Below are 25,936 nucleotides of genomic sequence, written 5' to 3'. Positions count from 1 at the left end.
AATTTGAACTCCGAGGTATAGTTCGCAGTTGGTACAAAAGCAATTCAGACTTAAGCAGCGCAAGTAAACCGTTATTGATGATGTATCATTTGTATCTTTGCATACTCTCTGTTATATTATAGTATATAATCAGTGTTGGGTAGATTACTTCTGAAATGTAATCTGGTACTGATCACAAATTAACTAAAATTGTGATCAGCATTTTTAGATTACATTTAAGATTACACAATTTGATTACTTATTGCATGTTTTAATGAAAATCATAAATTTTTGTGTATTAAGTACCAATTTACAGTCAGTTTTATTAAAAATGTGTAACATCATCAGCAGACTAACAGTAATTTGCTATATGTCAGTCCCTGAGTCCAAGCAATCAAACCAAGTATATAACAGCCTTAAAAAGATGCGACTGCTCAGCTAGTTCATTTGTGTTATAAACATCTGATTTTCAAAGAAAGACAACAAGAGAAACTTGCAACCGCATCAGACTAGATCTGTGTCCTGACTACCTCAATAAAGGGAAGTTCTCATCTATAAGAATCTGCCAGGAAACTTAATATCCACATGTACCTGGATCGGCATCCTAATAACAGCAAAGATAAATACAGCAAGTGATTTATCAAGCTGTCTGGCCGTGCTGGAGAGGACAGAGATAAATCAAGTTTAGGTTTCAGCTGCTTGCTGAGAGACAGATGCGCACATGGACTCACATACGATCTAAACTGGTCCTAACTGCCATTTTACACCAAACTCTATAGACAGTGACTGTACGCTTTTTCAGCAGCTGTATTTTTCCAGAAGTATTTTTCCCATTAATTTTCTCCATAGGCATTTCAGTAAGATCTTCAATAAGTATTGCAGCACACAACCAGCTCTGAGATTAATCACAACATTACAACATCAGATTTAAAGCAAAAAGGCATGTGAAAATCAGAAAAAAGGGCAAAGGTACAAGACTGTGTAATTAACATCTTTATGAGAGAATACCTACTCCTCCCATTAAGCACTGCAAATGACGTAAGTATTCTTACAAATGACTGTGGTGGGGTGAGCAAGGGACAGACACAGTGGGTGAGGTTTCAGGCCTCGGAGAGGCATTTATTGAAAATAATAATAAACAGAATATGTCCAAAAAGGGGCATAAAGTGTCCATGGGAGAATTAGTGTCCAAAATAAAGGGGAAACTGGTACACTCATAGTGAATGGGGTATGTGTAGGCAAGGGCAGTGTCCACAGGATGGTCCAGGACATGGGCGGGTTCTCTGGCAGCCTGACTTCCAAAGGGCCACGGTGTGTGAGAGGAAGGCATCCCTGTCTGTCGGCCACAACGCAGGGGTCCAGGGAGCGGGTCAGGCAGTGCAAAAAACTCAGCCGGTACCCTCCACGCTCTGCTCCTGGACTTGCGAGGACAGTAGTGTGTGCACATGAGGAGATAGAAGCTTGCTCCCCGAGGACCACCTCATCAGGTGCACCTCATCATCCGCTGCCCAAATGAAGCTTTTCAAATTGCACCTCTCCTCTCTCCAGCCCACTACTGCCTGCCAGAACAAACCCAGGCACCTTTGTACAATGTACATTTGTGCTGGTCATTGATTACGCATGATGCATGTCCCAGGAATAATAAACACAGGAGGGGAGGTACTGTACGTACCTGGGCTGCATTTCCTGATAACGATGTATCTTAGGGCCTCTTAAGAGCATTTTTTACATGCAAAGTTACGAACACTCGCTCCTTTTTTTAACATGCGTTTTCCAAAAATGCTCTTAGCATGAACGTTCATGGCTCGTCCTTTTGGCACTGTCATGCATTCTCTTGTCTTGTTGGTTATTGGCATGATTGCATGCCACAAGATTGACATAAGAGCAGTGCACTCATGCCAATAACCATCAAGACAAGAGAATGCATAACAGTGCCAAAAGGACGAGCCATGCACTCTCACGTACACTAGACAAGACACTAAACAAAAGTGTCAGAGCTCAGCCACAAAGACAACAAAACACAATCAACATAAGTGTCAATTGTTTTGGGTTTGTCTCTCGCAACCTTGGACATGCTTCGCATTGCGCTCCCTTTTTGTTGCGCGTCCTGGTCGCGAGTCGTTGTTATGTTGTGCTGGGGTTTGGCCGCTTTGGTCTTGGTGCCTGCTTATTTGTGGCAGAGCCCTCGCACAAATGTCCCGTCTTGTCTGTCATTTGGCATGAGCGCATGTTGCCTTTGTCTTTGGTGATATGTACTCGTGTCATTCGGCTGTTGTGTCTGTGAGAGCGCATGGCTTTGTTTAGTTTCTGTCTTGCCATGTGTCTCTCAGTCTAGCATCACACCCGCCTCCTTGTCCGTTCATTATTAGTTTATTGGTTTCACCTGTCCCTCGTTAACCTGTTTGATTTCTCTCCCTTTATTAGCTCCTCATGTTTGCTGTCCTGGGCTGGATTGTTTCATTCATTGGTTGGTTTCCTTTCCTGTCGGTTCAGTTCTTCATGTATTTATTTCAGTTGGTTTTGTTTGTGTTCTTTTCTCCCTTGAGATTTTTTGTGTTATGTTTGTTTTCTCTTTAAAATAAAAGCTCTTTGATGCCATCTGCACTTGGGTCCTTCCTTAAAAAACCCCATTTCATGACAGAACAATCCAGCCACTACTGGACACAGCAGAGGCACATTGGGCATTTTCCTTTTTCCATCTCCCCTCATGGCATTTTCCATCCGTCAGTGAATGATCCAGCTCGTCCACCTCTGCAACGTCTGTCAGAGGGGAACTAACATGAGGGATTTTGCCTGCGATTGTTTGACTGCTGTGGATGAGCAGTGATGTATCTTATGATCAGACTGATCTTAAAGAGGTATTTAACATCTGCCTTGATCAGTCTCTCAGTCAGGGGGAGATGGAAAAGCTGGGGCATCTGGGCTTTTGGGACTTCTCGAGTGCGGGGAGTCTGCACTCCCATTCCAGGAGGAAATTCCCCAGGTAGGCATTACCATCTTCCCACCCACAACAAGCCCAATCCCCAGTCCTCCTATGACCCGTAAATGGAGGAGGAGGAAGAACAGGTTAGGTGCAGCCCCCCTGCCCGTTCCTGTGGTGTCCTCGTGGTGGTGTAGAGACTCGCCTCAATCCGGGTGGCGGAGGATGAATCTCAGCTGCCTCCGTGTCTGAGACGTCAACCTCCGCATCTTATCACGTGGCTTATTGAGCGCGTTACCATGGAGACACTGCGCGTGTGGAGGCTTCAAGCCATCCACCGCAGCATCCACGCACAACTCACCATGCGCCCCACCGAGAGTGAACGACATTACAGTGACCACGAAGAGGTTACCCCATGTGACTCTACCCTCCCTAGCAACCAGGCCAATTTGGTTGCTTAGGAGACCTGGCTGGAGTCACTCAGCATGCACTGGGATTCGAACTCGAGAACTCCAGGAGTGGTAGTCAGCATCTTTACTCACTGAACTACCCAGGCCCCCAGGTTAGTTTTTTTTTTTTTTCAGAACGATCAGTTACCTTACACGGTCACTGCTTTGTTCATCAGGTGTGCAACTGTAATATTTCCTTAATGGAAATGCATATCGCTCTATCCCAAGAGCAGCTTTGGGACTCTCTGATCAGTGTCTGGTTCATCTTCTTCCAACCTACAGGCAGAAATTAAAATCAACCAAACCAGCAGTAAGGACTGTAAAGAGATGGACCAATGAACCAGAGCGGGAACAACAAGTCTGCTTTGACTGCACGGATTGGAGTGTTTTTGAGGCTGCAGACACCAATCTGGATGAGCTCACAGATACTGTTACATCATATATCAGTTTCTGTGAGGATATGTGCATTCCTACTAGGACTTATTTAAAGTTCAACAATGACAAACCGTGGTTTACAGCAGAGCTCAGGCAGCTTCGTAAGGCCAAAGAGGATGCTTACAGGGGTGTGGATAAAGTCTTGTACAATCAGGCCAGGAACACGCTGAACAAGGAAATCAGAGTGGCTAAAAGAAGATACTCTGAGAAGCTGAAAAACAAGTTTTCAGCTAACGACCCTGCATCAGTGTGGAGTGGCATGAAACAACTCACAAATTACAGGACTCCTACCCCCCAACCCTATGGTGGACCAACAACTGGCTGACGACCTGAATGTGTCCTACTGCAGATTTGAAAGGCCCAATCTCACACCCCACACCCACTCTGACCTTCACTTCACACAAACACCAACACCTCCTGCAACCCCCCTCCTCCCCCCTCCTGCTACTCAACCTGCACTTAAGATCTGTGAAGATGATGTGAGCCAGGTCTTTCAGAAACAAAAGACAAGGAAAGCTTCAGGCCCAGATGGCGTCTCACCAGCGTGTCTTCAATCCTGTACTAACCAGCTGGCCCCCATCTTCACACAGATCTTCAATAGATCATTGGAGTGGTGTGAAGTCCCATGCTGCTTCAAACGCTCAATCATTATTCCTGTCCCAAAGAAACCAATAATCACAGGACTTAATGACTACAGACCTGTCGCCCTGACGTCTGTGGTCATGAAATAATTTGAGAGACTGGTGTTGGCCCACATGAAGACATCACTGGACCCTTTCTAGATCCCCTTCAATTTGCTTATCGAGCAAACAGGTCTGTGGATGATGCAGTCAACATGGGATTGCATTATATCCTGCAACATCTGGACAGACCAGGGACATATGCAAGAATCCTTTTTGTGGACTTCAGTTCGGCTTTCAACACCATCATCCCATCTATACTCCGGAATAAATTACATCAACCATCTGTTCCCATGTCTATCTGTCAGTGGATTACCAGCTTTCTGACAGACAGGCAGCAGCTTGTGAGACAGGGGAAACTCACTTCCAGCACCTGTACAATCAGCACTGCTGCCCCCCCAGGGATGCGTGCTCTCCCTACTACTCTTCTCCCTCTACACCAATGACTGCATCGCCAAGGACCCCTCTGTCAAGCTCCTGAAGTTTGCAGACGACACCACTGTCATCGGCATCATCCGAGATGACGATGAGTCTGCATACAGAAGGGAGGTTGAACAGCTGTCTGTCTGGTGCAGTCAAAACAACCTTGAGCTGAATACGCTCAAAATGGTGGAGATGATTGTGGACTTTAGGAGGAACACCCCAACACTGACCCCCCTCACCATTCTAAACAGCACTGTGGCAGCAGTGGAGTCATTCAGGTTCCTGGGCACTACCATCTCACAGGACCTGAAGTGGGAGACACACATTGACTCCACTGTGAAAAAGGCCCAGCAGAGGTTGTACTTCCTTCGCCAGCTGAGGAAGTTCAACCTGCCACATGCGCTGCTGATACAGTTCTACTCAGCAGTCATTGAGTCTGTCCTCTGCACTTCAATAACTGTCTGGTTTGGTTCAGCTACGAAATCAGACATCAGAAGACCAAAAATGACAGTTCGGACTGCTGAGAGGATTATTGGTTGCCCCCTGCCCCCCTCACTTCAAGAACTATACACTTCCAGAGTGAGGAAAAAGGCTGGAAAAATCACTCTGGACCCCAATCACCCTGCCCATTACCTTTTTGAACTGTTGCCTTCTGGCCAACGCTTCAGAGCTCTGAGCACCAGAACTGTCAGGCACAGGAACAGTTTTTTCCCTCAGGCTATCCATCTCATGAACAGTTAAACTGCCCCACTGAGCAATAACTATGTGCAATACACAGTTTAGCCTTTTTTATATTTATCCAACACATCCAACCTCTTCTGCCATTTCATTCCTCTGAGAGAAAAAACAAACATTTGCAATGTACATAACAGATTGTATTTGCACTGTACATAACAGATAACAGATCTGTATTAGGTTTGCACTACATATGTGTATGTGTGTGTCTGTGTGTGTATGTACGTATGTGTATAATTATTTTTTATTTGTTATTATTATCTATGTCTTGCTGCTGTTTTTGTATTGTTTTTGCATTGTTGTACACTGGAAGCTCCTGTCACCAAGACAAATTCCTTGTAAGTGTAAGCATACTTGGCAATAAAACTGATTCTGATTTTGTCCTGTTTTCCCCCTCCCTCCCACCCCTGGTTGGTCCTGCCGGCTCCGTCCTGGTTCCCTGCCATCCCATCCCTATTTTCTGTCTGTTCTGTGTTTGTGCCTGTTCTGTTTGGTCTTATGTCAGGTTTGGTGTTTCCCATGGGAGAACGCCAGGAGGCAGGAGGCGTTCCCTTAGAGGGGGGAATGTCAGAGTTTAGTCACTTGATTGTGTTTTGTTGTCTTTGTGGCTGGGCTCTGACACTCTTGTTTAGTGTCTTGTTTAGTCTATGTGAGAGTGCATTGCTCTTATGTCATTCTAGTGGCATGCACTCATGTCAATTGTTTTGTGTTTGTCACTTGCAGCATTGGGTGAACTTCGCATTGTGCTTGCTTTGTGTTGTGCATCTGGGTCACGAGCCATTGTTATGTTGTGCTGGGGTTTGGCTGCTTCGGTCTTGGTGCCTGTTTATTTGTGGCCAAGCCCTCGCACAAATGTCCCGTCTTGTCTGTCATTTGGCATGAGCGCATGTTGCCTTTGTCTCTGGTGATATGTCATTTGTGTGTTGTGTCTGTGAGAGTATGTAGCTTTGTTTAGTTTCTGTATTGCCACGTGTCTCTCAGTCTAGCATCACACCCGCCTCCTTGACCGTTCATTATTAGTTTATTGGTTTCACCTGTCCCTCGTTAACCTGTTTGATTTCTCTCCCTTTATTAGCTCCTCAAGGTTACCCCATGTGACTCTACCCTCCCTAGCAACCAGGCCAATTTGGTTGCTTAGGAGACCTGACTGGAGTCACTCAGCATGCACTGGGATTCAAACTTGAGAACCCCAGGAGTGGTAGTCAGCGTTTTCACTCACTGAGCTACCCAGGCCCCCAGGTTAGTTTTTTTTTTAAGGTTTAGTTTTTTTGGGTTTTTTTTTTCAGAACGATCAGTTACCTTACACGGTCACTGCTTTGTTCATCAGGTGTGCAATTGTAATATTTCCTTTTCACAAATTACTCTGTGGGTCGATATGAAAGCTTCCAAGATCAGTGAAGACAATGGAGGCCCTGTGTATGATCCTGCCAATGACAAGCATTCATTTAATATTTTGAGGTTCACCATTATTGCGGAGCGCAAAATAAGGAGACGTGGGGAAGCTGTGCTTTAGGGACATTCAGCAATCAACCGGAGGTCTGCTCTTTACTCCCAAAAGTGATAACGGTGACAGCAATGCTGCATGTGCACGTGTGGCAGGGGGCGCCTTAAGGGGAGTCAATAGTGCTATAATGCAACCACTTTGCTGTTACCAACTAGCCCACACAAATAACTTTATTTGTTTACTAATTAATCTATTAATCAGTTTTTATTGACTATTTTATAAATGTAGTTATAATTACTATTAGCTTTGTCTGTTAAAATAAAAATAAATAAACATAGGTATCATGACATTAAAGACTCAGCATAAAGTGTTGCTATAGGCATTTAATTGTTTTACTTGTAATTTTGCTATGTCCTTAATATGCTGGTAGTGCTGTAAGATTACTCCAGACCACTCGTAAATCTACGAGCATTTTCAAGAACTACTTAAGTTACAATGGCTTTGGGAAATGGGCCGCAAAACTAAGATTAATCAATCTTAAGATGGTTTCTACAGTCTACGTTTTGGGAAACAGCACTGGACGTTTAGCAAGCTGCAGCCAGGTATACTTTTTGAGACTAAACAGAAGCCAGAGAAAATACTAATTTTAAGATTTTACTCTTCAACAAATTAAACTTTAGCATTTATTATGTTTTACATCTGTATGTATAGCGTCGAATAATGCATTGGCAATGTACACTTAAGATTCTGTTGCCAAGAAAGTTTGATATGAATTGAATCTGCCCATTTGAACCTTTTACTAAAAAAAAGTCCACTGGAAAACAGCAGAAGATTTTAACCAAAATGGCAATTACAACATGACCACTGATTTTACAGCATGTATACACATACTTGTATAAAAGATTGATACCTTTAAAAATTTAGCTAATTAACTATATCCAAAAAAAATTAAAAATAAAATAAAAAAACATTCATGTACTTCTTTAATTCGAATAAATGATGACTAACCAATTTATTGCAAAATATAAAGTAAATATATTTATGATTTTTTACTGTTTGTTGTAATGTATCATGTACAATAATTTAATCACAATTAATCACAATTAATCACAGACAACTGTGCGACACTTTTTTAATTGATTCACAGCCCTAACAGAAGTATATAGATTGCTTGACAGTTTAGGGAGGCATTTTAGCTTAGCATAAAGCTGACAATTTACACAAAGTTTATTACTATTTCTTCTGCTCCAAACTTACTTCAAACTTACTTCTCTATCTGCTCATATGAATGTAACACATCATAAGAAAGTGTTTCACCACTGTTCAAAGGCACTTTGGATCACATCATTTATTACATGTTTTCTATCTGAAAGGACTAAATATTAAATTAAACAAATGACAATAAAATGCAAAGTAACCTCTTCAGTAATCAAAATACATTTTGAATGTAACTGTATTCTAATTACCAATGATTTAAATTGTAACTGTAGTGGAATACAGTTACTTATATTTTGTATTTTAAATACGTAATCGCGTTACATGTATTCCATTACTCCCCAACCCTGTATATATATATATATATTATTATATATATATATATATATATATATATATATATATATATATATAATATATATATATATATATATATATATAATTCTGGCATTGATTTTGAAAATATGACTGATCATGCATGTCTTTTATTTAAGGATAGTGATCATATGAAGCCATTTATTATCACATAGTTGTTTGGCTCCTTTTTAAATCATAAAGGTAACAGAAATCACGCAAATGGCCCTGATCAAAATTTTACATACCCTTGAATGTTTGGCCTTGTTACAGACACACAAGGTGACACACACAGGTTTAAATGGCAATTAAAGGTTAATTTCCCACACCTGTGGCTTTTTAAATTGCTATTAGTGTCTGTGTATAAATAGTCAATGAGTTTGTTAGCTCTCATGTGGATGCACTGAGCAGGCTAGATACTGAGCCATGGGGAGCAGAAAAGAACTGTCAAAAGACCTATGTAACAAGGTAATGGAAATTTATAAAGATGGAAAAGGATATAAAAAGATATCCTAAGCCTTGAAAATGCCAGTCAGTACTGTTCAATCACTTATTAAGAAGTGGAAAATTCGGGGATCTCTTGATACCAAGCCAAGGTCAGGTAGACCAAGAAAGATTTCAGCTACAACTGCCAGAAGAATTGTTCGGGATATAAAGAAAAACCCACAGGTAACTACAGGCTACAGGCTGCTCTGGAAAAAGATGGTGTGGTTGTTTCAAGGAGCACAATACTTGTTGACCCCTCTCCAAACAGAGCGCTTATGGTTGTGAGCACTATTTTGGTCTCGTCACTCCATATTACAGTATGCTGTGAGGCGTTTCAAGGTGTTGTCGGGCATATTGTAACCGGGCTTTTTTTGTGGCATTGGCTTCTTTCTGGCAACTCAACCATGCAGCTCATTTTTGTTCAAGTATCGTCGTATTGTGCTCCTTGAAACAACCACATTGTCTTTTTCCAGAGCAGCCTGTATTTCTCCTGAGGTTATACAACTACGTGATAATAAATGGCTTCATATGATCACTATCCTTAAATAAAAGTTTTTTTTTTGCATGATCAGTCATATTTTCAAAATCAATGCCAAAATTTCACAATTTCTGCCAGGGTATGCAAACTTTTGAGCACAACTGTATATATATATACACTACCGGTCAAAAGTTTTGAAACACTTACTCATTCTTTATTATAATTTTTTTTTCACATTTTAGAATAATAGTAAAGTCATCAAAACTATGGAATAACATAAATGGAACTATGGGAATTATGTTGTGACTAAACAAAATCCAAAATAAATCAAAACTGAGTTATATTTTAGCATCTTCAAAGTAGTCACCTTAGAATTTGCAGACATGTACTCTTGACATTTTCTCAACCAACTTCTTGAGGTATCACCCTGGGACGCTTTTTAAACAGTATTGAAGTGCCCATCTATGTTGGGCACTTATTTGCTGCTTTTCTTTATTATTTGGTCCAAGTCATCAATTTCAGAAACTTTTTTTTTTTTATTAAATTTTTGTTTTATAATGAAATAAATTAATATGGTGGCACAATTATATTTTTGTCTACAAAACTAATTTCAAACATTTAAGCATACGCCTTCAGATCAAAAGATTTTTAAGATCATGAGAAACATTTCAGTCAAGTGTTTCAAAACTTTTGACCGGTAGTGTATATACTGTATATACACCGATCAGCCACAACATTAAAACCACCTGTCTAATATTGTGTAATTATGCACCCTTTTATGAAGTGGTTATTTTTAATAACCATTATATTAATTTGTTACTCAAAAAAGCATCTTGCTGTCTTAAAAGTATTTTCATAAGTTGACAAATTGTGCTCTATAACTATTGCCCCGGTATCTACACTATCAATTTAACCACCCTGGGGGCCTTTTTACCCCAAATGAGGGAGCCATTTACCCCATGTGTGGGGCAAAAGTCTCCCTCACCACCTTTTAAAAAATATAGATATATTTTATTCAAAACAACTTTCTGTTGTTATTTCTTTTCACACAAACTATGTTGCTCCATCAGTTTTCAATAAAAATAAATGTATTTCTAGAATCTCGATACACTTTGTGCACAGAAATAAAGCAAATTTTCCTTTAGGTGTGCCTTTAGCCACATTGTACCCTACAGTTTCTTAAATGATATGAAGTGAAATGTAAGTAATTAATCTTTGATTAAATGCTATTGTCAGAATGGCAGAAATGAGAGAAAGGTTGTCTTGCTGCAATATGAGAAGGACTCAGAGCTCAGGTTCTTTTATGTGTTGATGCAGGTGGCTACAGGGCTGCTGAGAGCTTGCAGCAGGTGAGACACAATTCAAATAAACCAGCACACAGACACATCAACCCACACAGCTACATCTGCACTGCCTGCAGAATACCTATCTCATCTAAAGAGAGAAAGCTAGATGGTGGGGGAGCAGGCCATAGTTTTTTGTTCAGTTTCACTTTTTCCTTGAAATTTGTCACTTTGTCGATGAACCAAATATATATATATATATATGAAACTAAATTTTTACATTTTCAAAAAAAAAAAAAGAAAAAAAAAGGGGTGTAGTACTTGACCATGTAGAACTCACCACCACAATGCTAGGGTGCTGTGGGTGGTTGCCAGGATATTGCTATATGGTTGATAAGGTTTTCGGAGTGTTTTTAGCGTGTTGCTATGCAGTTGCTTCAGTGTTGCAAGTAATTACTAGGGTGTTCAGCCAAGTAAAAAAGCCAATCCAAGTCTAAAGATAAGGCTCAAGGACTTGTTCACACCAAGACCGAATTTTTGGTGTGAATGTTTATTTCGATAAAGCTTTTGAATAGGAACAATGGATTCCTCTGGCCCTAATCACACTGTGTCTGACAAATCGTTTGCCGCCAATCTATGTTTTTTGGGGTTTCTTTACAGATAGCAGTAAAAAAATCGGACTGAGATGAAAACTTACTGACCAGTGAGATAATAACTTTTTGTCATTTTTCCCCAGAGTCGTTGCTGCACAACTTAGTGGTGCTAATAAACTGGCAAACACAGGTGCTGTGCTTTTACTCGTCTAACACAAATACTCTGAATTCAATGCAAATAATCAGTAAATAAAGAATATAGAAGCTGTAAACACATACTTTCTTTTTTAGAATATTTAAATAATGTGCTGATATCTCATATAATAAACTAGTGTTTTTTTAGTGTACGTTATATAATATGTACTGTATATTAATGTGCCTGTTATATTATCCTGGCATTAAAAATGGCAGTGAGTTTCAGCAATTTGTTTGGACTAAGCACGTAGTAAAATATCACAGAAAAAGACTATTTAAATGCAATACTTTACCTCACTGCTATTTTTATTGCAAGGCTAAAATAATACAAAGTACTCCAAACAGAGTTGCAGTGCACTGTTTCTCACCTTGCACTAGTAACCCTGAATAATATGCAAAATTTCAATAAAAGACCATGAGGCTGTCATCTTTTATATTATTATTTTATGTTATGCATCATATTTTATGCTATACCTATTTTACTTAAAGGGAAAGTTCACCCAAAGATGAAAATTCGATTCCATTCCCTGTGTTGTTCTAACCCTACATGACTTTCTTTCTTTTTCTAAACACAATAGGAGAAATTAAAAAAATAACAAATAAAATGTTCAGTGATGTCATACAGTGGCAGTTTATGGTCACCACATTTTCAAGCTTCAAAAGAATGCAAAAGTATAATTCAGAAGTCTAATAACTTATTGTATGCGACTCTTGCCTTGTTCTTAAGGCATGCAATAAGGTTTGGTGAGAAACAATCCAAAATCAAAAGTATTATTTTGTGAATATCCATCCTCACTGACTGTTGCTCCCCTGTGCACTTTCATGAGGGTGCACGAGAGCAATAGAATACACATCCCCCACTCGCGAGATGGGGTGTTCAAGCGAAAACTCGTCTTGTGTATCTATCACCACAGCGATAGTAATAACAGAACACAACACAGCTGCACACAAACCAGAGAACAGGACTTACAAAACATGTCTGAAGAGTATGAAGTTAAAGAGGAGATGCATTTCTATGCCCAGAATTCTTGTTTGAACCGGAGTACTCAGAAACAGAGACAGAAAACGACACGTGTTAAAAGTATCTTTTTTATGTTAATTAGAGTTTTTGTCCTAACTTGCTTCGATGAGCAGCAGGACATTCTCTAGATAGTTTGGTTTCTATTTGCGACGTCACGACATGCAGCCCCATCCACTGCGAACTGCCACAGGTCCAAAATCTTTTTCATAACTGTTACTGTATGAAAAAGATTTTGGACCTGTGGCAGTCAGCACCTCACTAGCTGGTAAAAAATACTTGATTTTGGCAGAGGGTGTCACACCATTGCTGAGGTCTTGCTCTCTTCAGGTGGAGGTCTGTCAAAAACACAACGGTTCAGAATGGAGAAGAAGTGACACTTACCAGCGCCCTCTGCCTTTCTCTCCAGTACTTCCAGTTCACTTTCAGTAAGCGAAACCTCCAAAACACTGTGGTCTCCTGTACTGTCTGTTTGACTGTATCTTCTGAGTGTGTATGTGTGGCTGCCTTAAGGCCTGTCAAAGGCTGCATTAAGGCCAATATACAGCCGTAGAAGTTCTTCTTCTTTCAGGGGTAAAAAGAAGTTTGAAGCAGTCATGCAAAAGTATACTGTTTGCAAATATTCAGACATCCGCCATACCGCTGTGGGAGGCGTTTAGAGGTACATTTACACTGGCGGCCAAAAGTTTGGAATAATGTACAGATTTTGCTCTTATGGAAAGAAATTGGTACTTTTATTCACCAAAGTGGCATTCAACTGATCACAATGTATAGTCAGGACATGAATAACGTGAAAAATCACTATTACAATTTGATAAAATTGTTCAGAACTTCTTAAACTACTTCAAAGAGTTCTCATCAAAAAATCCTCCACATGCAGCAATGACAGCTTTGCAGATCCTTGGCATTCTAGCTGTCAATTTGTCCAGATACTCAGGTTACATTTCACCCCACGCTTCCTGTGGCACTTGCCATAGATGTGGCTGTCTTGTCGGGCACTTCTCATGCACCTTACAGTCTAGCTGATCCCACAAATGCTCAATGGGGTTAAGATCCAAAACACTCTTTTCCAATTATCTGTTGCCAATGTCTGTGTTTCTTTGCCCACTCTAACTTTTTCTTTTCGTTTTTCTGTTTCAAAAGTGGCTTTTTCTTTGCAATTCTTCCCATAAGGCCTGCACCCCTGAGTCTTCTCTTTACTGTTGTACATGAAACTGGTGTTGAGTGGGTAGAATTCAATGAAGCTGTCAGCTGAGGACATGTGAGGCATCTATTTCTCAATCTAGAGACTCTGATGTACTTATCCTCTTGTTTAGTTGTACATCTGGGCCTTCCACATCTCTTTCTGTCCTTGTTAGAGCCAGTTGTCCTTTGTCTTTGAAGACTGTAGTGTACACCTTTGTATGAAATCTTCAGTTTTTTTTTGGCAATTTCAAGCATTGTATATCCTTCATTCCTCAAAACAATGATTGACTGACGAGTTTCTTGAGAAAGCTGTTTCTTCTTGCCATTTCTGACCTAATATTGACTTCAAGACATGCCAGTATATTGCATTCTGTAGCAACTCAAAAACAAACAAATAAATGTTTTTATTTGGTATTTCAGCAGAAGATCTACTGAATAACTACACCTTTTTTTTTTTTTTTTTTTTTTTTTAAATGTAAACAAATAAAACTTACATCCTAACAAATATGCATGGAAAAAAAAAACTACTACTACTACAGACAGAAAACCCATTTAACACCACCCGAAAGTGCTATCCAGTGGAAAAAGCAGGTAATGAAGGCATAAAAAACATTAATCACAAACTTGCTGAAATGAAATAAAAGGGGACCAATTTTTTTCAAATAACAAAATCTTGTCTTTTAGGGTATACCTAATTCTTTCTAAATGTAGTGTACCAGTCAACTCTGTCAGCCATATTTTAAGAGTTGGAACTTCCTTTTTCTTCCAAAACAAAAGAATTAGTTTTTTGGCAGAGATTAACCCATATGAAACAAAATGTTGTTGTACCAGTGTAAGTCTCAAAAATTCTTCAGAAACTCCAAATATAATTAATATACGATCCGGTTCAAAACGTATGTCCAATGTATCTGAAAAAACTGGAAAATCTTATTCCAGAAACTTTGTAATTTTGGACACATAACATAGCAATGGGACAGGCTGGCATCTAAAAATTGACATTTGTCAAATAATGGAGACACTTCTGGAAATATTTTATTCAATTTACATTTGGAATAATGAAGCCTATGAAGCACTTTAAACTGAATAAGACAATGTCTTGCATTAATGGAAAACCTGTGGACAAGTTCAAGACTGCGTTCCTATATTTCACTAGGAATTTCCACTGCAAGTTCCTCTTCCCAGACAGATTTAATTTTCTCCATAGAAGGACTTTTCATCTGTTCTAAAACATGTATAGAAAGGAGATGGTATTACCATCTCCATGACGTCTTTCCAAAAATGCATCCAGATACATAGGTGTAGCAGTGACATAATTAGAAATGAAATACTTCACAAAGTCTCTAATTTGAAGGTACCTAAAGAAATTATTAGAGGAGATATTATATTTCTCACACAGCTGTTGAAAGGAAGCACATTTTCCATTCACATATAAATCCCCTATATTTCGTAACCCAAATTTTTCCAAACCTCAAATGCACTGTCTAACATTGAAGGGCAAAAGGTGGGGTTAGCTGAGATAGAGAGCAAAAACGACATCTGGATGAATTTAAAATGTGTCTTTAACTGTTTCCAAATACGAACAGAATTATGAATAAGTGAACTAGCTATACCTGTAGGTGATAAAAGTATTGCTTTAATGGAATATAGGAGACATTCCCCCTGTTCCAACACCAGCCAACTCTCCCCTATCATAGTGAAATCTATCCATGAAGTCAGAGCCCTCAGGTTCGCAGCCCAATAGTAATATTGGGTAGTAGTAAAAGAAAATTAGGTAGGGTGAGCCCACCCTGTATTTTGGGTTTACATAGGTGCTGTTTAGAAATCCTATGGGCTTTAAAGTCCCAGACAAAAGGAACCAGGATAGAGTCCAATTTTTTGAAAAAAGATTTGGGCAGAAATACGGGAATGTTCTGCACCATGTACAAAAATTGTGGGAGAAATATCATCTTAATTGCATTTACCCTACCCAGAAGACAAATAGGAAGCGTTCTCCAGAAATTGATCATGGATTTAAGTTTAACCAACAGGGGTTGAAAATTAGCCTTAACTAAATTGGAAAACTTTTCCTTAACTTATTCCTAGGTATGTGAATTGTTCTGAAGCAATCTTAAAGGGCAAGTGATGAAGCCAAGAAGAATCTCTGATTGTGACTGGCATCAACACACTCTTGTCCCAATTAATTTTATACCCTGCAAATGTACCATAGAAATTAATCAAATTAAGGATATTTGGAATGCTGCTATTGGGCTCAGAAATAAATAAAATTATATCATCTGCATATAACGCTAATTTATTATCAGTATTTCTGGTTTTATAGCCTTTTATACCAGAATGGGCTCTAATGGCCTCAGCTAAAGGCTCAATCGCTAAAGCAAACAAAAGTGGTGACAGCGAGCAACCCTGTCTTGTACCTCTATGTAAATCAAAACGAGAGGATATTGTTTGATTTGTGATAATTCTTGCGCACAGACTAGAGTACAACAATTTAATCCATGAAATGAAATTTTCTCCAAGATTAAACTTCTTCAGTACCGCAAACAGGTAAGGCCACTCAATTTGATCGAATGCCTTCTCCGCATCCAATGACAGAATGGCTAAATCTTGCGCCAGGCCTCTGGAAGAGTACATGATGTTGAAAAGACGCCGAAGATTAGAAGAAGAGTTATGTTTTGGTATGAAGCCGGTTTGATCTGGGTGCACCAAGTTTCTGATTACAGTATTTAGTCTACGTGCCAAAGTTTTTGCCAGAATTTTTTGATCTGTATTTAGGAGTGAGATCGGCCTATAAGAACCCAGTTCCTCTGGGTTCCTTCCTTTTTTGGGACTACAATAATAAGTGCCTCATCTAGGGAGGGCGGCAGGGACTGATCTATAAATGCCTGTTTATAAACCCTATATAAATAAGGTGATAGTAGTTCGTTATAGGCTTTATAGAGTTCATTACACAATCCATCTGGACGAGGAGTTTTACAGCCTTTTAGAGATTTTATAGTATCTGATATTTCTTTAATAGTAATTTCTGCACCTAACTCGTCAACTTGTTTTTGATTTAATGAGGGAAGATTCTGTTGGTCTAGAAACTGAGCCATAGATAAAGGATCTATACTTCCTTTAGACGAGTATAGTGCCTCATAAAATGTCTGGAACCTACTATTTATATCCCTAGAGGAAGTGAGAATTTCTGCTGTGTCTGATCTAATTTTGTATATTGTACGTTCAGACACTGTTTTACGGAGTTGTCGAGCTAAACGTTTCTGAGGTTTATCACCGAATTCAAAGTATTTTTGCTTTACATACTGAAAGGATTTTGAAATTTTAGAAGAGAGAATTTGATTCAGTTTGTATTTAAGTGCACAATACATGGCTGTTTAGCATTTTCCATATCTAATTCTCGAATTTGAATTTCCAATACCTCTAATTCAACCCTACTTCTTTTTCTTTGAGATGCTTGATAGGAGATAATACAACCCCTAATGTATGCTTTAAATGTGTCCCATAGCACCGCTATAGACATGTCAGGTTTGTCATTGAAATTGAAAAAGGTTTTTATCTCCTGTTTTAAGTGATTAATAAAGACTTTATTAGTAAGTAAATGAGAATTAAGCCTCCAATTTCTTTGTGGTTTCTCCATATTATCTATTTGAAAAATTCACTGGACTGTGATCGGAGATGACAGTATTATGATATTTAGCCGTACAGACCTGGGGCATAAGTTTACCATCCAGAATGAAATAATCTATTCGGGTGTAGACATTATGGTCTTGAGAATGAAAAGAGTATTCCCTAGTCATATAAAGAATTCTCCACACATCAAACATATTAGAATTGCTTATGCATTCAAAAATTTACTGGAATTGGAACTAACTATTTTTGTGGAGGAGGATTTGTCCAGATACAAGTCTAGGACACAATTAAAATCACCCCCAATTATGAGATTTGTATCTGAAATATCAGGAATTAGGTCGAACAATTTAAAAAAAAACTTGGGTTTGTCACAGTTTGGCCCGTAAACATTGACTAATGTCAATGGCACAGAAAATACCTCTCCAACAACTATCACATATCTCCCTTCTTTATCTGAAATAGTCAGATTATTTTTAAATGGAACTCCTTTGCGGATAAGGATAGCTGTGCCTCTAGATTTGGCAGAGAAATTTGAATGATATATTTGTCCAATCCATTTGCACCTCAGTCTAACGTGGGCAGTACATTTCAAATTAGTCTCTTGCAGGAACATAATATCTGAAGACAACGATTTTAAATGAGATAGTATTTTCCCCCTCTTAACTGGTTCATTCAGACTTTTAACATTCCAAGTTGAGAAATTTAATGAAGCCCCCTTTGCATTTAGATTATTAAACATAAACAGTGATTATAACACATCTCTGCTCCAGCCAATTACCTACACACCGGTAGTTGTTACCATGGAAACCTTTAGCACCGACCCACCCTCCCAACAGAACATTAGATAACAGAACAAGTTTAGCTGTTACAGGAACAAATGTACAGCACAACTTATCACAAAGTAGAAGGCAAGAAAAGCGTAAAATAAAAGACAAAAAGTAGAAAAGAAAAGCCAACCTCCGCATATTACCTTTCAAAGACTTCACAAGGTCCAGCACTGAGTCCACTAAATAAAAGAAACTTCAACAAAACAGGCATTCTTCTCGAATTATTGTTCAACCTCTACTTTTCTGCCCCAAACTGTTCGATTGCAAATTTCCATGCTTCATTCGCATCGGTGAAAAACTTCTCTCCCTCGCTGTACGTCACCCGCAGCTTTGCAGGATGCAGAATGCCAAACTTCACACTGGGTTTATCCCGCAGGATCTGTCTTACTCTGGCAAAGGCTGCCCAACGTTTGACCACAGCCGAAGGGTAGTCTCTGAAGATCTGGATGGGGCGACCGTTAAAGGTTAGCTTTCTTTGTGATGACATTTTGCGCATGATGTTTTCCATGATATAGCCATAGTGCACTCGAGCGATGAACTGACGCGGCGGGTCACTGTCCTCAGGCCGGGAGCGAAGAGCTCGGTGCGCTCAGTCCAGAACAGGAAGCTCATCTAGTCCAAGCACCTCCATAAGCAGCTTAGCTACAAATTCTCTAGCACCTTGACCGCTTTCCAATCCTTCTCGGACTCCAGCGATTCTTAGATTTTGCCTCTTAGAACGGCCTTCCAGATCTATGCATTTCTCCGTTAATTCTGACACCTCCTCAGACAGACTTTTAACTTCAGCTTGTAGTTTCGTAACAGCATCTGACGAGGCTGTAGCGGTCTGTTCAAGATGTTCGAGAGTTGTACGGTGGTCATTTATAGTTAACTGCATTGCATCAAACTTCGCATCAATTTTCCTCTCCAGCGTCGCCATCTCTCCTTTCAAGCTCTCTGTAATATCAGTTTTAACCTTACCCAAATCCACTCGGAGAGATTCAATTGCAAGCAGCACCGGGTCGTTATTCGCTGTTGAGCAGGCCTCTTCCAGCGAGCCCGCGGTCTCGGCCGAACTTTCTCCCTCAGCAACATCTTTCTTCCCTTGTTTCTTCGACGGCATTTAAACAAGCAAATTACAATTGATGTTGAACGTATGCAACACTATAAAGGCTTCGAGATCACTAGCGAACTTTATGTTGTCTTGTTTTAATGAAATTTGAGTGAGAGTTAGCGGAGCTACAAGAAACACATCTTAATCCATCCTCAACCTGGAAGTCTCCCCAAATAAAGACAATGTTAAGCTTCATTTAACGAACCAAATAGCTTTCAGCAGTATTTGATATAATTGCAAGTGATTCTCTAGTACCAAATTAGCAATTTGTCAATCGATTATGGCGATGGAAGTAAAGTCTCTGAGCTAGTCACAAGAGTGACAGATGTTGAAAAACAAATCGATTATTTGGAGTCATCAGAGAGGGAATTAGCTGCTAATCCACCCGCAACCAAAGGCAGCAAAGTATTTACATGTCCCAATCAGGCAATGTCTTTTATTGAAACAATGGGTGAGTAACCATTGGGTGTTTTTCTTGTGAGTGGATTGACTCACTGTACATACTCTGGCTTTCGGAGGAAGCTGGGCGCCATTTTTGTTTCCTTTTGCATTGGCTCCACCGAGTGGTTGGAGTTTGTTTTGTTTTGTGGATTAACACTTTTCCTTAAAGAAACTTTTGCATTGACGGAAGAAAACTTTCACAATGAACAGATGACCACAAAATATCTACATGCCCACACAAAGGATGTCTTTTATAAAGTTGGCGGTCTGTGTAAATCATGGGATATACTTTTATGCGGCCTCCGAGTGAATTTACTCTTGACCATCCGAGGACCGGGATGTGTGTTTCGTTTCCTTTTGTGCTGGTTCCGCCTAGCGGTTGGAGCTTGTTTTGTTAAATAACATTACTTCGGGACAGTTATGGATGAATCTGTCAGTTCCTTGTGCCTCCTGTTGGCTGAAGTATGATTTGTGGAGTATTTTCGTAGGTCATTGGAATGATTATGTCATCTGCTGCACTCATCAGATGGCTCACTGAAGATTCGTTTGTGTGTCCAAGGAAACTGAATGGCTTTATATTGGCTGGAATTTGTTTTGTGAAGGAACACACCTTTGAGACAGTTCTGTGAATGAGTCTACATGTTTTTTGTGTTTATTCTGCCTATTGGCTGGGGTTTGTTTTACAAAATATTTGATGTTATGTAATTTTGCCTTACAAAGTTGTTGCGGGGGCTCTCATAAGCGTACATGGACTCTTTGAGTTTAGAGGGATTGACGCCGGTTGGCGCTGTCATGCATGGTTAATGCGCACATTTTTTTTTCTGTTTGTTTTGTTCGGGGGGAAGTTCAGGGTTTTATTGTTGCATTAATGTTGAAATGTGGTCTTCATAATTTTGTTTTTGACACACAATTAATTTTTTCTATTATATCAAAATGTCAAGTGTACTCTCTCTCCATATGGAACGTGAATGGGTTGGGGCACCCCATAAAAAGAAGGGAGGTTATTTCTTTTCTTCAACATAAGAAATACGATATAGTGTTTCTTCAAGAAACGCATCTTTCCCCGCAGGAAGCTGAAAAATTTGGGAAGATATGGGGTGGACATGTTTTCTTTTGTGTTGGCTCAAGTAAAAGCAAGGGAGTTTATGGTAAATAAACATTTACAATTATAATTTCTCAAACAGTTTAATGATAAATTAGGAAGAGTCATTATTGTTTTAGCAGAAATTCAGGGGCACCTAACACAGATGATCAGGGCTTTTTTATAGATCTTGAAGGGATGTTGCAAGCCGCTGGCACCCCTCATGATATAATTTTGGGAGGAGACTTTAATCTTTTGATGGATTCAGTCCTTGATCATAGTGAAGCAAAAGTGTGCAAGCCCCCTAGAGCAACATTGATGCTTCACAGGATGTGTAAAAATCTTGGTCTTACAGATATTTGGAGACTTTTGAACCCATCTGGTAGAGACTATACATTTTTTTCATCAGTCTATAACATTTATTCTAGAATAGATTTTTTTTTTTTTTTTATATCAAAATCCTTCATTTCATCTGTTGTTGATTGCTCAATTGGAAACATTTTAGTCTCAGATCACACCCTGGTGAGTTTAGAGGTGTTGCCATATACAGAGAAAAATAAATCATATAGTTGGCGCCTTAATGTAGCCCTTTTGCAAAATTCTGATTTCCACAAATGTTAAAGGCTGAAATCAATATGGAGACCAACAGGTCTTCGGTATCTTCTGTGGGCATGGCTTGGGAGGCACTTAAGGTGGTTCTTAGGGGTCGGATCATACAATATGCGTCATTCACCAAAAAATCCAAAGCACGAGAACTCGTGGAGTTGGAAGGAAATATTAAAAGTGCAGAGGCAGAGCTGAAGCCCCGTATGTCATCTGATGGCCTCAGAGAATTGACACGATTGAAATATAGATATAATACTATTTTGTCGCAGAAAGCGGATCTTTATAGTTCCACGTCTTTGTCTACTGATGAAGATATTAGAAACTTTGTGGAACCATTAGATCTTCCTAAACTGAAGACTGAGCAAAAAAATTCTCTTGATTCTGAGATAACCTTGGAGGAGATTGACGAGGTAATTAAGTCCCTACCTACTGGCAAGGCTCCGGGCCAGATGGTTCTGCCACAGAATTTTTTAGATCCTATGCTACAGAACTGGCTCCACTTTTGTTAGAAGTTTATATTGAATCATTAAAGAATGGAAAGCTTCCGCCAACCATGACACAAGCCCGGATCAGTCTGATTCTTAAAACGGACAAAGATCCAAGCGAGTGTAAAAGTTACCGTCCAATCTCCTTGACCCAACTAGATGTACAAATTTTGTCAAATATTTTGGCTAACCATTTAAGTAAGGTTATGACATCTCTTATACATATAGATCAGATGGGGTTTATTCCGCAGCTCTTCTGATAACATCAGGCGTCTGCGAATGATCAGTCTCCGGTCGCTGCCATCTCACTTGATGCCGAAAAGGCGTTTGATATGGTAGAATGGGATTATCTTTTTAAGATTTTGGAAATGTATGGGTTCGGGAGTACATTTATTGGTTGGATTAAGTTACTTTATAAACACCCTGTAGCAGCGGTACAAACAAATGGATTAATTTAATATTATTTTACTCTGAATAGGGGCACTCGGCAGGGTTTTTTTTGATCCCTTAATAAAAAGGTTTTCGAATGATGTGGACAGGTGGGCTTCATTACATTTATCGATGATTGGGAAGGTTAATGTTATTAAATGAATTGTATTCCAAAATTTCAACTACCTGCTACAGTCTCTCCCTGTAGATGTCCCCCCTCTCTTATTTCAAGCAATTTGATAGCAAAGCCAAGTCCTTCATTTGGAATGGTAAACGTCCCAGATTACATTTTAATAAGTTACATAGGCCGATTGACAAAGGTGGGCTAGGCCTACCCAAGATTTTGTTTTATTACTATGCGTTCAGTCTCAGACATTTGGCTCACTGGTCGCTTCCACCTGAGAGAGCCCCTCCCTGGTTTGTTATTGAACAGGCAGTTCTTGCCCCTATTTCACCATTACAAAGCCTCTCTATAAAACGAATCGGAAAAGTTAAGTTACACCCCGTTATTTCGCATTTACACTCGGTATGGACTAAAGTGTCCAGATTGTTTAAATCGGACACTTATTTAAATGTTGCCTCGAGCATATGGCAGAACCCAAGATTGTGTATTGGCAAGTCCCCTTTCTGCTGGCCGGAATGGATTGTGAGGGGGGTTGCTACACTCTGTGACCTATATGAGAGTGGTGTGTTGAGATCGTTTGAAAACTTGGTCCAACATTTTGGGATCCCCAGACCTCAGTTTTATAGGTATTTACAACTGCGCCACCTGCTTTGTACTATTTTTGGGAGTAGCACACACCCCCCTAAGGAGGCAGATGCATTGGGAGAGGTGATTGCGGCTTTTGGAAAAGGTCATGAGGCATCAGTATACTACTCCCTGTTAATTCAGAGTCTGGGGGACGGAGCCTTAACTCTGCTCAAGAGAGTATTCAGAATTTTGTGTGTGACGTGGTGGGCACTTGGGTTTCTTTTTGCCCCAGACTTTGTGTTCTGGGTGATGGGGCGGTCATCGATGTGGGGGATGGCCATATAGAGAACTGGGTTCTGACCAGTGTGATGATAGCCAGGCAGGTTATTTTGAGGGGTTGGAGGTCAGCTGGTGCGCCCCCATATCCGGAGTGGTGCACGGAGGTGGGGAGGGTGGCAGCTTATGAGGAGGTGTCATCAGGAAGACGGGGTGGCTTGGATATGTTTATGCGGAAATGGGGCAGGTATTTGGAGTTTTTGGAGGGCTCTCGGGTGGGGTGTGGAGAGAGTAGTGTAATATAGTTAGTATGATTATTATGTGTGTATGTATGTATGTGTATGTGTATATATATATGTGTATGTATGTATGTTTGTATATATATATATATATAATTTTTTTTATGTATATATATATATATATATATATATATATATATATATATATATATATATATATATATATATACATAAAAAAAAATTATATATATATATATATATATATATATAGATATATAATATATGTATATGTGTGTGTGTATATGTGTGTCTGTTTGATTTTTATTTCTATATATTTACTTATGTTTGACCACAGGGTTGTTTTTTGGGGGGGCGGGGTTGGGGGGTTTAAATGTTGATTTTATTTTTATATATATATATATATATATGTTTTGCATTTCATTGTTATTGTATGACTTAATAAAAAATAAAAAATAAAATAAAAAAAAGATTATGATAGATGTGCTTTGTTGTCATTTGTGGGAAAATGCTTATGATGCTTATACACTCTGCAGTGCTGAAGTCTCTTAGTAAAATTGTAGACATGCACATTTTAATAAAGGATAATTAGACCTGTTCTGGTGGTGAATGGCTGCTTTTGATTCAATGCAATTACTTAATTTATAATCATTTGGTGGCATCTACAGACACAAAGGCATAACTTGAAGAAATGGTCAATGAACCAATCAATGAACCAATCTTTTTGCTGAATGGACTCAAAAGAATCGAGTCACTGAATTTAATGAAAATCACCACCACTATTGCCTTAGCAAAACCACTCGATAAATTGGTCAGGTTTAATGGTTACTACAAACATGTTTATTAATGTTCTAGCTTTGATAATTATTTTCTAAAGAGAATTTCAGTTCTCAAGGTTTCAGGATCCAGATGAAAGTTGTGAGCGGTAACCATGGCACCAAGTTTCACACATCAACCCTTTACCGTATGACAAGACGATTCCTTAAAACTCCTTATACGTCAGCACATTTGTCATTTTATGGCAATATCTTTTCCTGCAGTGCAACAGTTTTGTATTTGTACTACAAATCCATCACGCTTAGCAAGAACATGTTTCATTCAGCCACTACTTCTGTCAGATGTGTGTGTGATGATGTGTTTCAGAACTTTCTCTCAGTCTCAATCAGTTCTGTAATATTTACATTATTTAAAAAAAAATCTTACCCTGGTCCAGAACCTCGTTTCTCTTAGGCTGCTGCAGCTCCAAATCTTTCACAACATCTGTAGAATAAAACGAAGACACAATCAAATGAAATTCATTGTCCACTGCAAAATTATTAGTATTATTGCAAAATCATTATCAGTATTATTCGTTTCTCTGGATTTACTATTTATAGGTATGTGTTTGAGTAAAATGAACATTTTTGTTTTATTCTATAAATTACTGACAACATTTCTCCCAAATTCCAAATAAAAATATTGTCATTTAGAGCACTCATTTGCAGAAAATGACAACTGGTCAAAATAACTAAAAAGATGCCATGTTTTCAGACCTTGAATAATGCAAAGAAAACAAGTTCATATTCATTTTTAAACAACACAATACTAATGTTTTAACTTAGGAAGAGCTCAGAAATCAATATTTGGTGGAATAACCCTGATTTCCAATCACAGCTTTCATGCGTCTTTGCATGCTCTCCACCAGTCTTTCACATTGCGGTTGGGTGACTTTATGCCACTCCTGGAGCTAAAAATTCAAGCAGCTTGGCTTTGTTTGATGGCTTGTGACCATCCATCTTCCTCTTGATCACATTCCAGAGGTTTTCAATGGGGTTCAGGTCTGGAGATTGGGCTGGCTATGACAGGGTCTTGATCTGGTGCTCCTCCATCCACACCTTGATTGACCTGGCTGTGTGGCATGGAGCATTGTCCTGCTGGAAAAAACAATCCTCAGAGTTGGGGAACTGTAAAGTTTCCAGCAATAAGGAAGGAAGTCAACCTTTAATGGCATTTCAGTTTCACAAACAGTCTTTGGGTTTTTCAGTCTAACAAACACAGCACTAACTCTTCAGCTTCACAAATAACATAAACGATACACTTCTCAGTGGTCACACACACAACGTCACTGGTCTGTCTCTCTGGTGTTCTCGCGGCCTTTTCAAGCCCGTCTCCGTCACAGGTGTTAAGCATCAATAATCACCAGGTGATCTGCAGTGGTCTCTTAATTTTTTTCCAGAGCTGTATATTTAAAAATCAATCGGAATAGAATGAACCA

At 39.3% G+C, this 25,936-nt stretch overlaps 1 protein-coding gene across 7 annotated transcripts in view; it reads right to left on the bottom strand.

Moving 5' to 3' along the window:
* LOC127432330 (peptidyl-glycine alpha-amidating monooxygenase B-like) overlaps positions 1 to 25,936 on the bottom strand; it is a 349,064-nt gene that overhangs the window by 100,643 nt on the left and 222,485 nt on the right. For all 7 annotated transcript variants that reach the window (XM_051683244.1, XM_051683248.1, XM_051683251.1 and 4 more), the window contains one exon: positions 24,886 to 24,942. In XM_051683244.1, the coding sequence (XP_051539204.1) occupies positions 24,886 to 24,942 (57 nt within the window). The remainder of the gene's footprint in view (positions 1 to 24,885; positions 24,943 to 25,936) is intronic.

This window comes from Myxocyprinus asiaticus, chromosome 42 (assembly GCF_019703515.2).
Source record: "Myxocyprinus asiaticus isolate MX2 ecotype Aquarium Trade chromosome 42, UBuf_Myxa_2, whole genome shotgun sequence".
NCBI classification, from domain to species: Eukaryota; Metazoa; Chordata; class Actinopteri; order Cypriniformes; family Catostomidae; genus Myxocyprinus; species Myxocyprinus asiaticus.
Note: the sequence above shows the minus strand (reverse complement) of the source record. Positions and strands in the feature narration are given on the sequence as shown.